At 42.1% G+C, this 18,964-nt stretch overlaps 2 protein-coding genes across 3 annotated transcripts; both read right to left on the bottom strand.

The window, feature by feature from the left end:
* Positions 1–1,505: 1,505 nt before the first annotated feature.
* LOC311127633 (UDP-glucuronosyltransferase 2B13-like) lies at positions 1,506–4,546 on the bottom strand. 2 transcript variants are annotated; one of them, XM_084159460.1, is made up of 3 exons: positions 4,441–4,546; positions 4,028–4,208; positions 1,506–3,829 (listed from the first exon to the last, which is right to left on the bottom strand). In XM_084159460.1, the coding sequence occupies exons 2-3, from the start codon at positions 4,199–4,201 to the stop codon at positions 2,600–2,602; spliced, it is 1,404 nt and encodes a 467-aa protein (XP_084015586.1). In that variant the 5' UTR covers positions 4,202–4,208; positions 4,441–4,546; the 3' UTR covers positions 1,506–2,599. The 2 variants fall into 2 exon arrangements, with proteins under 2 accessions (XP_084015586.1, XP_084015585.1); XM_084159459.1 differs by having other exon boundaries at positions 1,506–4,208.
* A 1,029-nt stretch (positions 4,547–5,575) lies between these two features.
* On the bottom strand, positions 5,576–18,575 carry LOC311128099 (neuronal acetylcholine receptor subunit alpha-5-like; the record flags this gene model as incomplete). The annotated part of the gene is made up of 7 exons (XM_084160071.1): positions 5,576–5,822; positions 6,132–6,863; positions 7,030–7,207; positions 11,069–11,178; positions 13,842–13,886; positions 14,636–14,787; positions 18,497–18,575. The coding sequence occupies 7 exons, from the start codon at positions 18,573–18,575 to the stop codon at positions 5,664–5,666; spliced, it is 1,455 nt and encodes a 484-aa protein (XP_084016197.1). The 3' UTR covers positions 5,576–5,663.
* Positions 18,576–18,964: the final 389 nt, after the last annotated feature.

Here is an 18,964-nt window from a genome sequence, read left to right as displayed (position 1 = left end):
GGTGGTCGAAAACCTTCCTCATCTCAGTGGTGAAGGCAACGTAAGCGTTGCAAATGTCCGACTGACTCTCCCAGACCGCGGATCCCCAAGAACGAGCGGAACCGCTAGTAGAGTTGATAAGGTAGGCAATACGGGCTCTTTCTGAGGCGTAGGTGAGGGGCTGTTGTTCAAACACTAACGAGCATTGAGTCAAAAAATCACCACAGGTTCCCATCATAGCGCTCTGGAGCAGGAACAAAAGGCTCTCTGATCTGGGCTGGAGGAGCAGGAAAAACAGGCGGAGCAGGAGAAGGAGCAGTTTGTATGCCATGAACGAGGGGTGCATTATTAACTTGGGTAGTAAGGGCAGACACTTGATTGGTGAGTACTTGAACCTGATTAAGCAGCATCTGACTGTTCTCAGAAATAGTCTTAAACAAAGTATCATGTTGGCCAAGTAAAATGCCCTGATTGGCTATGGCAGTCCGAATTTGAGTGCACTCTGGGGTGGTATCTGAGCTGCTGTCTGCTGGGTTCATGTTGGTCAGATCATACTGTCATGATTTAACTGGATATGAACCCAAATGCAGACAACTACACCGAGCCAGAGAAGGTTTAACAGGTTTATTACAAAGTAAAATTGTCCAGGTTTCCAAAAATAGGGGGGAAGAGCAAGTCCAGGTCTACAGGGAGGGTAACAGATCCAGGTTCTGAGCAGGAGTGGTACCGTAACGTCCTAGTGTCCGGGGTGAGTCCAAAAGGGAAGTCTAGTAGTGGTAAATGGGATGGTGGTGGCAGTGAAGCGGAGGCAGGAGTCAGGTTCCAATAATCTGTGGCACAGGAGAAATGTAAATAGAACAGGCCAAAAACACAAAGAGCGAAAACAAGCAGGTTGAATCAGCAGCGAGACTAACATGGTTGTCTTGACTATGATCTGACGATGAGTGGCAAGTTTGACCGGGTCTTTAAGGCTGAGGTGATTATGGTGAATGAGCTGCAGCTGGAACCCTGACTCCCACACACCAGACTTCACTCCTGCAATCAAGAACAGACAGAGGGGAGGGGGAGAGCAGAGAGAGAGCTACCTAGCAGCAGTAGGCCTAACAGTTTCTGTTTAAACACATAAATAGACCTACCCTAATCAATTATTTGACATATGTAATCATCAACAGAAAATACCTTGATGAGAGTGAGAGTTCAATGAGTTCATCTGAGTGAACACAATGTTCCTGTGTTTGTGGACTTTCACCAACTTGTAAATGTTTGACATATACAATATGTTTTTGTGAAGGCTGGGGTCACCCATATACAAAACATTTATGCACGCATGACTGTAAGTGACTTTGGATAAAAGTGTCTGCTAAATGGCATATATTGTTATTATTTAAGGCTATGAGGTTGTCCATTTCAGCTGTACTATATCAGAATGTATATCTGAGTCCAACTTAACTGGTGTTAAAGTAACAGTTTTGAAAGTGTAAGAAAATAAACTCTGTAGCAAATGTTAACAATCAACTCCATCAGACTACATTTTTACTCCAGCAGTTTATTATATTTTAACAGTGTAGGGTGTAAAGCCTTATTTGTATATTTACCAGTGTGCCTTTTGAGGGAATGATCGAGTTAACACCCATGACTGTGTTTGTTAGTGACAGAGGTTGTTGCATTCGTTCATTCACTTCCAGTCCTGTAGCCTTCACGAAGTGAGTGCCTAAGTGTTATTGTTTAATTAAGATTAAACCCTTTATGACAATACATTACATATATCATATGGCCTTTCTTTGTTGCCCTAGTTTCTCCCTTACACAGTGGTCTGAAATTCTTGGCTCGCAAGCCACATCAGGCCTGCAAATCACATTATGCTGGCTGGCAAAGTATGTATCTTTCTGTAGCATAAGATCAATCAATCAATGTACATGCAAAAACACAGATATTGAAACAAACACTTCTAAACATCATTCTGCAATAGAGCACGTGGGAAATATTATAAAGATGGGTGATGTTTTGAGTTTTTTTACCCTAGTAAAGAAACGTGTTAACACTGTGAATTTAACACTTACAGTAAATGTTTGCAGTGTAGGATTGAATCACAAAATGCACAACCATCTGGAAAAACTTGACAACAAATATATTACACACTAATTTATACATTAGCATTTTATTATATTGGCTTCAATTCAACATTATACATTTTTCATGATTTAAAGATGCACTATGCAGAAATCGCTCTGCCATTTCCTGGTTGCTAAAATTGTAATAGTTTGCCTCAGTTTATGTGACAAAACAAGCAAGTATAGTGTAGAAAATCATTGTACCATCTAAACCACTGTGAAACATATTTTCCATAACCAAAAATATTGTATTTTCAGCTGTTTGAAGCTTGTGTACAAAACCGAAAGTAAAAGACACAAAAACGAAACTTAAAACATGGGAAGCATAGAAATAGCAAACACATAACAGATCTAACGCTTCTTAGACTTGCTTTCAATGAGAATGACAGATCTATAACTCACATATCTATGTGAATTTTGTTGGTTCGCTCAACAAGTTACATATTGCAGCTTTATTTTATACATATTCTATTATTTGTGTGTACCAGAATGTGGAGAATTGGATATGCTCATTCACTTTTAATCTTTCTTTTCAAGCATTTTCTAACGCATAAATATCTGACTATTGCTACAAGAAGAAGAAGAAGCACTGACACAACAGCCAACAATATCAGGACAACATCTACAGAGTGGTAGGAGTACCAGGGCATTCTGTAGGACTCTGTACGCAGGTGAGCAGAACCTTTGTGTCTCATGACAAACTCAATCCAGAAGAGAGCAGTGTCCAGGGGCTCCATTGGCACGTCCCTGTGTAGCCTGGAGAGTCTCTGCATGTTCATCCTGTAGGACGGCTCATCCAGAACTTCCTGTAAGGCCTCTAGGAAGTTATTGTTCTTGTCTACTGTTGCCAAAGATAAAAGTTTTGCTCCTCCTCTCTCTTTCAGACGAAGGAGGTTGTCATATTGATCAGAAAACAGAGGTAGACCCACAACAGGAATTCCATGGTAAATAGCCTCATAAAGTCCATTTGTTCCTCCGTGAGCTACAAACAGCTTTGTTTTCGGGTGTCCTAACAGATCATTCTGAGGCATCCAGTCAACTAGTAAGGTGTTGTTGCCCAGAGTAGCTGGCCTGTCTCCTTTGTGTCTCCAGATGACCTTCTGAGGCAGTTGGGCAAAAGCAGCAGCAATCACATCAGCTATATCATGTGGAAACTCAGTGACAAAAGTCCCCAAAGACATGATAATGACTCCATGCTCCCCAGAACTCTGAGCAAACTCCTCCAGTTCTTGGGGAAGAGGCTTGGCAGGTTTACATTGGAACCCTCCCATATAGATAACATTAGGCATGGTGGGACGAGGGAATTCAAACACAAAGTCAACTCTCATGAGCCAAAGATCAGCCCCCTGTAATAACTCATAGAAGTCCACACCTGTTTGGAAAATCTCATTACAAACAGCCTGGTAATGTGGCCGGATTACAAATATGTCCTGAACTTCCCAAAGCAAATAGAAAAGCATATTCTTTACTCTCTCTGTGAAAGTCATATAGTGTGAGAGCCCTGATCCAGTCATCGGTATATAAGACATGGGGGATGGCGCAATGGCTAAATGTCCCTCTCCACTGGTTATCCACCGTACATTGTAGACTAGAGGTAGCTGAAGATAGTGAGCCACCAAAATACCAGTCCCCCATGCTGGGTCAGTAAGCACCAGGTCATACTGGCTCTCCTTTAGGGTCTTCATTAAATCCTTGTCTTTCAATACAGCAGTTGCGAAGTCACATTCCAGTCCATGAACCTTAGACATTGCAGAGAACATCTCAATTTGCAAATGTATAAAGTTTAATACAGAGCTCGTTCCTCTCTCTATATCAATTACTTTCTTTATGATTGGCTTTACAAATTCCTCAAATTCCACACCATCAGTGACAGGTATTGTAATAGAACTGTATTGTAGAGACTCTTCTTTAATATACCAACTTTTAGTTGTTCGTACCACTGTGACGGTGTGTCCCTGAGAGTGAAGAGCCTTGATCAGAATGTCCATGTTCACCCAGTGACTCCCTTCTAAGGGAAATACCAGAATTTTCCCACCATCGCAGATTCTCCAAGAAGCAACCAATAAAGATATAAGAAGGCATGAGTTTATGCTTCCATTGTGGCTTGCCATCTTTCATCTGAATGATAGGAGAAATCAGAAGGCAGGTTGAACAGAATGCAAAACAACAATTCTTGTTGTTGTATCAGGTGGACTCGGACTGACTTAAGTCCCCAACTAAGTCCCCCAGCTTCTAACAGACTAACAGACTTAAAAGCTAATCTCAAGACACCTTTGTAATGCAAAGAGCTTTAGAAGCTGGAAAGTAGGTACATTAATTCACTGTAACAATGATTTGTCTGCTAACTTACCTGTATCCCACAAGCCAAACAGTTGTAGTTTTTGCTCATACAAGAGCATTCACAGCTGAATTCTTCAGTGAAGCTTATTCAAGCGGTTAATAATTAAGCTCTTGCTTGATCTTGTTATGTAATACTGCTTTTCTGAGAATGTAGCCACTGTTTGAAAAACAGGTATTTTATTTTGTATTTACCAACCTAGGGCCCAGTTAACTAAGTTTTGGCCATTATTTTTCAGAGTTAATTTTTACATTTACATTTAAGTCATTTAGCAGGCGCTCTTATCCAGAGTGACTTACAGTTAGTGAGTGCATACATTCTTTTTTATATTTTTCATACTTCCCCGTGGGAATCAAACCCACAACCCTGGCGTTGCAAACGCCATGCTCTACCAACTGAGCTACATCCCTGCCGGCCATTCCCTCCCCTACCCTGGACGACGCTGGGACAATTGTGCGCCGCCCCATGGGTCTCCCGGTCGCGGCCGGCTACGACAGAGCCTGGATTCAAACCAGGATCTCTAGTGGCACAGCTGGCACTGCGATGCAGTGCCTTAGACCACTGCGCCACTCGGGAAACATTTAAAAGAGTAATGTAAGGGTAATATAAATATAATGGTAATGTCGACTTTACTTTTTATATTTAAGGGGTCATATAAAAGGGTAAAGGTATTGTACACTTATTTACAAAGGGGTGGATTCAAAGTTATTTATTAACACCTGTTAATTATTAGCTAGTCTCATGTGGCCAGCCTTCCAAAATCCTGTTTCGTTAACTTTGAGAAGCCTGTTTTTCCGAGGCTAATTATTGGCCTAGTTTATATATAGAGTGCATGTCAAACTTTATTTGTCATGTCAAACAAGGACACATGATGACTTGAACATGCATTCTTGCAGTTAAAGGATAATACTGTTTTATACTTAACCAAGAAAGACAGTAACCTGGATAATTGTATTCATTGATGTACTTTACTTTGTGAGATATGCCTATAGGGAGGTATCCTCCTTTCAGAATATAAAACAATTGTATATTAATTTAATCTATCAACAGATACAGCAACGTAGAGACAATAATCCCTCATTCATATAAACAAATCAAGAATCATGATGGAACTAGAATCCATTGCAATTATAACTGGTCTCCCACACCCACATGTGAGTAAGTGTCTCTGCCTCTGCACTGACTGTAGTGTCTCTGAATTTGGTGTGCTCAGTGCACTTAGTCTCAGCTTAGTCTTATCCGCTGCTGCCTGCATGGTTGGGGACGATGATGTTGGCCCATTTGTAGATGACAGGGATGAAGAGTAGAGCAGAGCCCAGAACTGAGACCAGGAGGAAGGTCCACAGGAACACACGGTCCAGAACCTGAGCCACAAACTTCCAGTCCTGCACCACCTGGAGAGAGAGACCAAACATGCCCTTCAGACTCCAACACATGACCTCGTTGACACAGGGTGGGAGGGCTTTGCACACAGAGGTGCAGTTGCGTGTGACAATCAGAGGATGGAGACAAATATACAGTATGGAGAAGATGAATATATAGAGAGAATTACAATAAGACTTCAAAAACCTAAATTCAGTACTTTAGGATTGATTTTGAATTGTGTTCAAATCATAACAAACAAACACAATATTCTCTCATGCCAACTTTGGCATTTATACTGCAGGGGCAGATTGATTCTCTGTAACTCTATGGGATCTTACCTCTCTGACCTCGTTCTCCTTGACCACATGCATGGTGATGTAGCGGATAGAGTCCAAAGCAGCCTGCAGGTTATTCCTAGAGGAGAGATGAGGGGTGGACTCTGGTGAAGAGCCCTTCATAATGCCCCCAACTGCCCCCTCTCGCCCTGCCAGTCCTGCACACTCTCTCCCTGCCAGTCCTGCCCTGGCCCCGCCAGGGTTAGCATAGCGGTCCACATGGCTGTGCATACACAGCAGCTTGGGCAGCCTGTGCAGGAAGATACGGCGCACCCAGGGCGCCATGCCATGGTGCGTGGACGAGGAGCGGTGGTGGATGTTGATGGCGAAGACGGTGATGACGATGGAGAGCGTGACAAAGATCATGGTGAACACCAGGTACTCCCCGATCAGAGGGATGACCTTGGAGGAGGACGGAATGATCTCCTCGATCACGAGAAGGAAGACGGTGAGGGACACCAGCACAGAGGTGCACAGGGAGATCTTCTCCCCGCCATTGGAGGGAAGGTAGAAGACCAGGATGGTGAGGAAGGAAAGGCCAATACAGGGGATAATGAGGAACAGGGTGTAGAAGAGCGGCAGTCTACGGATGATAAAGGAGTAGGTGATGAAGGGGAAGTAGCAGGATCCGTCCATCCTCAGACCACGGCTACCTGTCGCTTTCACTATCTCCCATTCACCATTGTCAAAGTAGTCCCTCTTGTCCACATGGAAGTCCTCCAGGAGGATGTCAACCTGTTGAGTAAATATAAGGTTAGAAAAGACTAAACATCAACAGACGTATCTCCCCTTTAACTCCCTAAAGTATAAACAAGAGATTCACGCATTTCTGACATCAGTTAAAGACTGTATGGTCATTAATATACTGTAGACTGTTTCACAATGCTGTGTAGGCTACAACCTGTGAGCCATCATAGGTCCAGGAGCCAAACTTCATGGAGCAGTTCTGCAGGTCAAAGGGGAAGAAGGTGACATCGATGATGCAGGCTGACTTGTAGTTAGCGGGCTGTGTCCAGGTGATGGTGCCATCGTACTTGACCACAGCCTTGGTGACAGTGCCCTCAAAACGTCCATCGGCACTGTTAGAGGAAAAGATAAACATCTGTTTTTCTTCTACAGGTTTGAATCAGGATTTGCTTGACGTGTTGGATTAATTGAATCTGTGCTGTTCAAAATATAGTCTACAGTGAGGGAAAAAAGTATTTGATCCCCTGCTGATTTTGTATGTTTGCCCACTGACAAAGAAATTATCAGTCTATAATTTTAATGGTAGGTTTATTTGAACAGTGAGAGACAGAATAACAACAAAAAAATCCAGAAAAACGCATGTCAAAAATGTTATAAATTGATTTGCATTTTAATGAGGGAAATAAGTATTTGACCCCCTCTCAATCAGAAAGATTTCTGGCTCCCAGGTGTCTTTTATACAGGTAACGAGCTGAGATTAGGAGCACACTCTTAAAGGGAGTGCTCCTAATCTCAGCTTGTTACCTGTATAAAAGACACCTGTCCACAGAAGCAATCAATCAATCAGATTCCAAACTCTCCACCATGGCCAAGACCAAAGAGCTCTCCAAGGATGTCAGGGACAAGATTGTAGATCTACACAAGGCTGGAATTGGCTACAAGACCATCGCCAAGCAAAAGAACTGTCAATCTCCCTCGGCCTGGGGCTCCATGCAAGATCTCACCTCGTGGAGTTGCAATGGTCATGAGAACGGTGAGGAATCAGCCCAGAACTACACGGGAGGATCTTGTCAATGATCTCAAGGCAGCTGGGACCATAGTCACCAAGAAAACAATTGGTAACACACTACGCCGTGAAGGACTGAAATCCTGCAGCACCCACAAGGTCCCCCTGCTCAAGAAAGCACATATACAGGCCTGTCTGAAGTTTACCAATGAACATCTGAATGATTCAGAGGAGAACTGGGTGAAAGTGTTGTGGTCAGATGAGACCAAAATCGAGCTCTTTGCCATCAACTCAACTCACCGTGTTTGGAGGAGGAGGAGGAATGCTGCCTATGACCCCAAGAACAACATCCCCACCGTCAAACATGGAGGTGGAAACGTTATGCTTTGGGGGTGTTTTTCTGCTAAGGGGACAGGACAACTTCACCGCATCAAAGGGACGATGGACGGGGCCATGTACCGTCAAATCTTGGGTGAGAACCTCCTTCCCTCAGCCAGGGCATTGAAAATGGGTCGTGGATGGGTATTCCAGCATGACAATGACCCAAAACACACGGCCAAGGCAACAAAGGAGTGGCTCAAGAAGAAGCACATTAAGGTCCTGGAGTGGCCTAGCCAGTCTCCAGACCTTAATCCCTTAGAAAATCTGTGGAGGGAGCTGAAGGTTCGAGTTGCCAAACGTCAGCCTCGAAACCTTAATGACTTGGAGAAGATCTGCAAAGAGGAGTGGGACAAAATCCCTCCTGGGATGTGTGCAAACCTGGTGGCCAACTACAAGAAACATCTGACCTCTGTGATTGCCAACAAGGGTTTTGCCACCAAGTACTAAGTCATGTTTTGCAGAGGGGTCAAATACTTATTTCCCTCATTAAAATGCAAATCAATTTATAACATTTTTGACATGCGTTTTTCTGGATTTTTTTGTTGTTATTCTGTCTCTCACTGTTCAAATAAACCTACCATTAAAATTATAGACTGATCATGTCTTTTGTCAGTGGGCAAACGTACAAAATCAGCAGGGGATCAAATACTTTTTTCCCTCACTGTATGCTGTGTGGGGTTGCAAAGCTACCAGTAATTTTCCAAAGTTACCGGAATCTTCAGTAATTTTGGTAATTAACAGAAAATATATGACAATCTATCGTAACTTTGGTAATTTATACTTGAAAACATTTATTTTTAATGAATATATCGTATTCATTTATTATATATGTGTCCATATTGTCCATGAGTTTCAAGTAGATAGACCATATGGTTAAGAGAAAATAGCCTAATTAATTAAAAAAGCATTTAATCAACAATGGCATTATTTTCAATTAACTCTGCAACTCTTCCAACTATTTACTTTTTTCACAACTGCCACCAGTTTGACGCCAAAACATTGACAACAAAGACATATTGACATAGTAAACATTTTTGGTTTAGCATCTTATTGAATTATTTCAGATATTTTATGTGATGAGGCCACTGCATTTACACAATTCAGATATTTTTTCATTAATTGGTCTTTTGAACAATCAGATCAACTCTGAAAAAGATCTGATGTGAAAAGATCTGATGTGATTGGTCAAAGAAATCTGAATTGCGCTGCATGTGTAAAAGCAGCCACAGAGGGTCAGATTGTTACAGACACCTGTGATAATCTGAAATACCCAAAAGGGCCACTAGATGTCTGGTGATAGATTACATAAAATCCCTGAAAGATACCAAAATTCTGGTAGTTTACTGGTAAACTTAGAATGTTTCCAGTAATATACAGTGCTTGACTTGGGATGGAACGAGGAGCTGTATTTTTTCCAAGTCGGTCCATTAGACATTATACTATAGAGACCTCTGATTATTCACTGTTAATTGTTTAAACACATTTTCCATTACTTCTCCATGACTTTTAGCACATTTTCATGACTATTATTATAGCCTACATGAAAAAGTAAGCATTATTGACACTGGAAAGCTGCTGTGTCTGATTCCATGTAGACCTACCACCTCCTGCCGTTTTGCCCTTGATCAAGGTACTTAGCCCCCCACATAGAGATGCACTGTTAGTCACATGTTATCATGATCAAGGCACATAGCCCCCCACATAGAGATGCACTGTTAGTCACATGTTGTCAATATGTGGTCAACCCTCCATCTGGAGAGCTCCTGGGTGTGCAGGCTTGGCTTTTCAACATTACAACCAAATGCTTTTGTCTTTATAAAATTATTCCCTCATTCAATAAGTCAGGGATCAAATGGATAAGGTAGTCTACTTCAAAGCAAGGTATCTAACTAGACATGTTTATATATATGGCTAAAATATTCATGTTCAGGGGAGATCTATGCACAGCAAGTTATTTGTCAATAAGGCTATTCTTAGAATATTTTTTAACGTTGTCGCAATTACATGGCTACTGTTTAATAGAGGGGAATCCCAGCTTTCTAAAGGTGCACATTTATTTAGGCTCTACAGTGCCCGTGGAAAGGCAACAATGAAATTAATGCTTAGTTTGTTTGTTAACTAGCGAGATAACTGCTACAAGTTATATTTTGAATTGGTGATCTAGTTAGTCTGTAATTCTTTTATACCTGCTGCTGAAATGTCGCGCTCTCTTTCCTCCGGCAACGGCCCACTCGCACTGGCACACACGCAGCACCACAGACATGCGCTAAAGGGTCATTCCCATAATGGCTGATATGTAGTTTTTTAATTGATTGACTATATTTAAAAGTGTGCTTTCATGAATTACATTTACAACAATTATTAAACTAATTTCCATAACTTTTCATGACCTTACAAACCCTAATTTGACAATTTGTAAGAGGCATCATGCCATTCCGGCTGGCACGTTTTCAATCTGCGCAATCTCGAACAGCCTATACTGTCACTCACAGATTCAGAGACTGAGTGCAAATTAACTTGAACAAAACAGAATTAGGAAATGAATGCCCACTCGCCATTGCTATTCAATGAAGATGCCAACTTCATTCTGCTTTGATCAAACTTTTTTGCCTTGGTGTGTGAGTCTGGGCCAACTAAAGGCTACATTGTTTTTATATAGGGGCTGGTACCTAATTCCCAACAAATTTGAAGTGCTGGTAAGGCGTGCTAGTATGGCGTTCCGGACAGCTACGGCCCAAGTCAAGACTAGTAATATACCCTCCATTTGCAACCCTAATGCGGAGATTATAGTGCTCAGAAAGCTTTAGTTCAATATCAGTGCCATCTTTTGCTCTAAACTGTTGGCAGTGATGGGCATGGTACATACTTGTCATAGAGCACAATGTCTGGGATCCAGATGGAGTCTGACGGGACTCTGATGGTAGTGATGCCCAGGTAGTCATCAAGGTTCCAGCGTAGCTTCATGTCCAACCATTCCTAAACAGGAGAGCAAGAGAGGGATGAGTCACCTTCACCATCTTTCATTAATGGTCATCTCTTTTTACAAGACTGTTGCTGGAGCACACCATAAATTACTTTTCTCCTCCTGAGAGAAAATTGATTCCACTACTCTATACACTGAGTGTACAAAACATTATGAACACCTGCTCTTTCCATGACATAGACCAGGGTTCTTCAAAGTTTTTCACACTCAACAGTTTCCTATGTGTATCAAGAATGGTCCACCACTTAAAGGACATCCAGCCAACTTGACACAACTGTGGGAAGCATTGGAGTCAACATGGGCCAGCATCCCTGTGGAACACTTTCGACACCTTGTAGAGTCCATGCCCCGACGAATTGAGGCTGTTTTGAGGGCAAAAAGGGGTGCAACTCAATATTAGGAAGGCATTCTTAATGTTTTGTACACTCATTGTTCACTAGTAGTAGCAGGGTCGGGGTCAATTCCATTTCAACAAAGTCAATTCAAGATTGAAACTGAAATTCTAATTTTTTACTCATAGAGAAGCATAAAGTAGAATTGGAATTAGATTTGGAATTTCCGTTTACTTCCTAAATTGACTGAATTGAAATGGAATTGACACCAACCCTGGTAGTGAGAATAGTAGAGCCAATGATGGATTTCTCTATTCCGCTTTGAGTTACTATTGCTGTACAACTTCATATTACAATCTTTCTGTGTTCTCAGTGCTAACAGTCCTTTAGCAGATGCTCTTATCCAGAGCGACTTACATTAGTGCATTCATCTTAAGACAGTTAGGTGAAACAACAACGGGGGTGTAATTTGCATCGACACATGGTGGATATAAACATTTATGGTCTAATAAAGTAGATAGTGGGAGAGAAGCACTGACGTGGACAGAGCCATATTTTCAACCTTATCTCCTCATTCACCGCTGATGAATAGATGTGGCCATGTTAGCTATTGCTCTCCGTCCTCTGATTTGCATCGAGTTGTTTGTCATTGTGGCAGACTAGGGAGAGGCTGACCTGCAGACCCTGGTCTGGAGGGATGATTCCCTGGCTGTAGAGAACAGATGCAGTCAGAGGATATGAATGAAGCTGTCAGGGTGGCTGGGGGCTAGGCAGGCTGCTGGGGGGCGAGAGCTGCAAAGGGGGTGGCTCGTGTGGGCACAAGGGAAGGTGGAGGAGGGTGGGGAGAAATTAAGATGTGAGCTCATCGTGAAATGCCATAAGAACAAGGGGACATGCAGGGGGACGGGAGGTTGATTGTTACTCTAAATGCCATGTTGCCTTTGTTGGTCTAGCTGACGCTGCTGTAGAGCAGGGGTTCCCAACCTTTTTTGGTTACTGTACTCCCAAATGAATTTTGCTCCGCCTGGAGTACCCCTGAAGTACCCGCTTATGAGCATTTTACCAGTAACCCTATGGACTTATGAGTCTTTTCAAGTACCCCCTCTGGATAGGCCAAGTATCCCCAGGGGTCCTAGTACCCCTGGTTGGGAACCACTGCTGTAGAGTGTTGTGAATTATACAACGGCTGGGTCTAATCCTTGACACTGATTGGTTAAAACTGCATTCCAGCCGATGTCTATTCCACAAGTTACCACCGGCTAAAGCCATGACATTGAAATGCCTATTTACACTGTTCCATCTCACTGCGCAATCCACTGTCTCATCAGCCCAGCCAGACAATTTATAAACTTGACCTCCACTGTAAAAAGCATCTAGACATTATCTTTTAGACTAGCAATTGGTTTTCAATAGTGGAGATTTGTATAAACCTTGCTGTCTGTCTATCTGACATTTGTAACACTGTTTCAATATTGAAATTTGATCTCCAGCTATCCCATAGTAATGAACTTGTAGGGGTCGCGAGTCGGGACAAGACAGACAGGCAGGCAGCTTTTCTCAGCCAGTCGAAATCATGAATCAGCATAATTTGTATGGATTTATACTGTACAAAGAAATGTCAATAGAAAACAGGTAAACGAAATCAAGTGCAGCTAGTTTGCAGTCTTTCCAGCTTCAGTTTGAAGTGATTCTGTTAGCTGTGTTGTTGGCTAGCTCCTCTGAACAACAGTGTCCTGACGAGAGAGCACATTTTCTATGGCAGGTGAAATCGCACATCATTAGCTCATTGTTATGGATGTATCCAAATAAATGTCACTAGAAAACAGCTTAAACAAATGCAGATGTAGCTACTTTGTTGTTATTCTGGCTGCACTGTTTGACGTGACTGTAAATTAGCCATAGTTGGCTAACTAGCAAGCAAGAACGTTGACAGCCAGTATGGCAATATAACATTTAGAACGATACAGAACAAAAATATTTAAATACTGTGTCACATCTCTGGGAACCGAACCGATAGAACGTAACAACCCTTGATTTGTTTCGGGCCTATATCTTGTGTAAGGATGAAATAGTATGAATAAATGTATCAAAATAACGTTTTTAATGAAAATATGTAAGTCATTATTTAAATATGGTAACCCATTGTATAATAGTGATAATGCCCTCGAAGCCTGTGTATGGAGGATATATTGGCATGGTTTGCCAGCCCTCGACTTCGTCTCGGGCCTAACAACACCCGTACCAATATATCCTCCAAACACCAGCTTCTCAGGCATTATCACTTAAATATACTATGCCCCCCCCAAATATGTTTAAGATCTTGCCTGTTTCATCCACACATTGGTTGTCATCAGCTGGTTCTTCTCGTCCTGTAATGGAGAGACCATACTGTAAAGGTTTTATCAGTACCTTTGTGTTGTTATACTGTCAGTATGTGTGTAAATGTGGTACAGAGCAAACAACATAATGTAAATTAGCCTAAATATATGTATAGTGATATATTCTTTGCAGTGGTGTAATGTACTTAAATAAAACATACTTTAAACTACTTAAGTTGTTTTTGGGGTATCTGTACTTTACTGTTTATATTTTTGATTACTTTTACTTTTACTTCACTACATTCCTAAAGAAAATAATGTACTTTTTACTCCATATATTTTCCATGACACCCAAAATTAATCGTTACATGTTGAATGCTTAGCAGGACAGGAAAATGGTCTAATTCACACACTTACAAGAGAACATCCCTGGTCATCCCTACTGCCTCTGATCTGGCAGCCTCACTAAACACATATGCTTCATTTGTTAAGGATGTCTGAGTGTTGGAGTGTGCCTGGCTATCCGTACATTTAAAAAACAAGAAAATGGTGTCGTCTGGTTTGCTTAATATAAGGAATTTGAAATTATTTATACTTTTTCTTTTGATACTTAAGTATATTTTAAACCAAATACTTTTAGACTTTTACTCAAGTAGTATTTTACTGGGTTACTTTCACTTTTACTTGTGTCATTTTCTATAAAGGTATCTTAATAAAGTCCAGCTTGCATTGACAAACATCAAAATAATCATCAGGAAAACACAAATCACAATATACCATAATAATCATATTTTTCTCACCACGTCCACTAGCTGGGAGATGGCCAGTCCAAATCTGACCCGTACTGTGCCGTTGAGGTATTCTACAGGCCTCACCCATTTCTGGTAGTTTCTGAAGAGGTTCTTGAACAGTTTGTCCTCTGTCTTGGCATAGGAGGACAGTTTGTGGATTCCTATAGAGGCAGGGAAACATCACATTAGCCTTCCTTAAGCTGCATCATGTCAGCGACGTGTTAACAGGGGATATTATCCTGGTAACAACTGATGGCCCATGTTCAGCCCAGCTAAAGCACATTGACGATGATTCATAGTCCCTGGCTCCTGGCACTTTGTCAATAACCCCATCAATCTCCAGTTTAACATGCAGGAAATCACCCCAGCGCTCTCAGCAACATGACAATCACATCTCTGGTCCCTGTTTACCCCCAGACCAGGACCAGGCATTCACTATCTAGAGAGGAAGAAAGCTCACTGTCACTTTGTCAAGGCAACATAGTCAATGCCTTTTATTGATGATTTGGTGTTTTCCATTGCTCATGAAAGGAGACAAAGGTCAAGTGTGTCCTTCCTGTTAGAATTCTCTGCAAACTAGTATGTTTGATCAGATATGTTGGTGTTTACAACAGAAGTGTTATTTTATTTACAAGGAGGATTTTTGAATAATATGTTTTATTGTATTTTTCCCTCAAATGTATCCTCCTCTTCCTCCCTGGACGAGACTACTCTGCTGCCAATACAGTGTGGTGCTTCATCCCAAGTAGGCCTATAAACAATCTAACAGTGATTAAAGGTTAGAGTCACTTGGCTGGGGTTCAGGCAACAAAAGGCTGTCCAAACCTTCAAAAGCTGATGAAGGTTTTGCACAGAATAAACTAAAGATAGCAGCCAGGGTTGCATTTGTGCTCCAATTTACTCCGTAATTGATGACTCACTGTCAGCGGGTTGCATAGACATGGAGAGATTAAATTTGACTCCATTGTTCAATGTGTGTGATGCCACCACCAGTGTCAAGTGGGAAGGCTTTAATAGTGTAGGCTGCCAGTCTGCCTCCCTCCATCATCCAACACCAATGCATTTCTTCCTATCAGCTCTGTTTTATTTGGTCTCTCTCTCTGTAAATACTCAGTCAGTCATCCCCCGCTCTGTTCTAATTTAATTTGACTCAGTGTGTTTTCTATCTGAATTATGAGGAACGAAGCCCCAATGAGTTTTACTCTCCATAACTTCATTACAGATGGGTCTGATGTTGTGACTGTGGTTGATGGATACCTCATTGTATCAGTGCATCAGCTGGCCTCTGTGGCATGCTGGTATCCATGGCAGCCTGGTGTTGTAGGCCCCTAGGGGGGTTGATGATGGAGAAAAGGGCTGGAGGATGGAACCTTAGATAGAGGAGGCTTTTTATGTGTGAAGGACACAGTGAGGTCTTTGTGCCCCTTAAGGGCTAGCTGGGTTTTTAGAGAGAGAGAGAGACCGGAGGTGCACCTTCCATATTAAAGACATCAGCTGTCACTCTAGTCTACATACAACTGCTGACTGGGAGGAAAATCTGGAGTTAGCCTCTGTAAATGCAGAATTAAGCACCAGCAATTTTCAGGATGAATTTATTATATTCAGCACTTTAGTTCAAACGAAGGATGTAAGGTTGCTGTATTATTGTTGGAAACAGGTCTCCAGCGCAGGGAGAAAATGAAGAAGTATCAATTAAATTCTTGAGGGACACAATGCTCTTAAATCATTCCCCACATGCTTATGGGCTTATTTTATGTGTGTTCAATATGGATGTAAATTTACCTGAAGATGACAGGCCCATGGCGGGGCTGACTACAGTTAACACCCCAGTGTCATCCTCAGGCTCAGGATCAATAGCATCATTCTTAGACCTCCTCAGTCAATATCACTGTGATTAGCAGATTCATCATCCTTAGACTTTCTCTCTCTCATGCTCGGCACAACTTCATGCAGAAGATTCTGCTGCATGTCTGGCTTCTCTGGGAGATTCTGAACACTTTGTGAAAAACAATATAAATATGATCCAACAATGTGTCATATAACACCTACAGTACAACCATCACACCATCATCAATTGTAAGTAGTAACTTAGTAACTAGCTAAGTAAATAAGGTATGTATGCATTTAATTGAGTAAATACAACTCGTGCAAAATCTCTTCTGCAGTTGGCTCTGATGTCCTCCATTAGACCAACACCAGCAAGCATGCTGAGAACCACAGGACACTATTAATTTAAACTGAGCAAAGATATCCATATCAAATCAGAGGGGAAGAGTCTGCACAACTGGAAAATCCTCACAGAGCAAGGGCATCATAGTTGCTTCATTAGATTTTTGTAATGGAGCAACAATTCAGCATGAATTGTCATGATTGAATGATAAACACAATCTGAAGACCACTTCCCAACCCTTTACGATATCTGTAATCCAGTGTATAGATTGTGTTAGAAATGCTCTATAGGTGTATCTACAATTAGTGTAACCTGAGTGTGTAGCCAGTCAGGCATTACTCCAGTCTATCTCTCCAGAGGATCCCTGGCTGTGTACTGTATTGATGAAAGATATGAATATTTTATTTGTCATCTTGAAGATCTGGGGTTTACAAAAACACCCCAAGAGATGGCAGATTAAAATATGTGATCTTACACATCTCCTATCCCTCCTCTGCAGTCCACACAGCCCATGTCATTAAACCCATCCCGCTAACGAAGGACAGAATTTCATATGAGGAGCTCCATTAAATGTTTCCATTTTAGCTATTTAGCAGACGCTCTTATCCAAAATAATTTACAGTCAGCGACTCAAAGTCAGTGCAAGAATCAATCCTGTTTTTGCACAGGCTGGCTGGCAGGGAGGAGGCAGACGTGGAACTATCTGGACTGTCCAGCTTATATTTCTGCTATTGACTGGACAGTTATTAGAACTCTGAGGTTCTTTACCCAAATGGTTAATAGAGACATTTCTTCCCTTATTCAGCTCATCTCCTCTCCCAGCTGAACAGAAGGTCACCAACCACAGGAAATTACTGCACTATGCCAGACAGGGTTGCATATCATTGATACTTAATTAACTGAGAGCAGGAAACCAAACCACTCACCTTCATAACAAATGTTGGCAAAGTCTCTGAGACCATACACTTTGATTACAAATCTACTTAAAAGGGAAATTAGGTCTGGATAAATTGAGTGGTCATACTGACATTACTCAGCCCATCTGTTAATGATCATCCCTCATAAGTTCCTCTTTTAATGTAATATTAAAGTCTCAGCTGGCGTAGCTCTTCACTATCTCCCATCCTCAACTGGTGTAGCCTCTTCACTATCTCCCATCCTCAGCTGGTGTAGCCTCTTCACTATCTCCCATCCTCAACTGGTGTAGCCTCTTCACTATCTCCCATCCTCAGCTGGTGTAGCCTCTTCACTATCTCCCATCCTCAGCTGGTGTAGCCTCTTCACTATCTCTCATCCCCAACTGGTGTAGCCTCTTCACTATCTCCCATCCTCAGCTGGTGTAGCCTCTTCACTATCTCTCATCCCCAACTGGTGTAGCCTCTTCACTATCTCCCATTCTCAGATGGCGTAGCCTCTTCACTATCTCCCATCCTCAGCTGACGTAGCCTCTTCACTATCTCCCATCCTCAGCTGACGTAGCCTCTTCACTATCTCCCATCCTCAGCTGACGTAGCCTCTTCACTATCACCCATCCTCAGATTTTCCATCTGCCCTCCCGCTCATCTCCTTCTCATCCTGTCCCAGTAGATTATCCAAGTTGTGCAGAGTGGGCATCTGTCAGTCTGATAACGTCTTTGATGGCCCATCACTCTGAGAGTGTCTTCCATGTCCTCCACTGTGGTACTGTAGGGAGAACTTACCCAGGGAGTGACACAGGTGGCAGCAGCAGTATGACAGCAGCAGGATTAGAGTGGTGGCCGCTGGCCCAGCTCTCAGCATGATATCAGAGGGGGCTCCAGATCCACACAGCCAGGGAGCAGTCCCTTAGGCAACCATGACTACAACACAGCTGGAGCCTATGAAAACACTGCAATATAATCACAACAGTGCACAAACAGAGGAAGTTATGGGACATCAGTATAGATACCTTACATGTACACACAAACATGAATACAGACACATACTGCATACACACACATTTCATCTTACACATTACACACACACACATACACGTGTACATACACATTACACTCACCTGCTTGGATGTAGTGAACACACACAAACCTATCCACATTATGATCACAAACACACATACTGTGCATATCAGACCTGCATCCTCTCTTCCTATCATCCACTCAACACACAATCTATCCTAGATGCAGCTTGAG

This window comes from Coregonus lavaretus, assembly GCF_964263955.1.
Source record: "Coregonus lavaretus genome assembly, chromosome: 4".
Taxonomy (NCBI): domain Eukaryota; kingdom Metazoa; phylum Chordata; class Actinopteri; order Salmoniformes; family Salmonidae; genus Coregonus; species Coregonus lavaretus.
The sequence above is the reverse complement of the archived record's forward strand: the minus strand, read 5'-3'. Positions and strand labels throughout refer to the sequence as shown.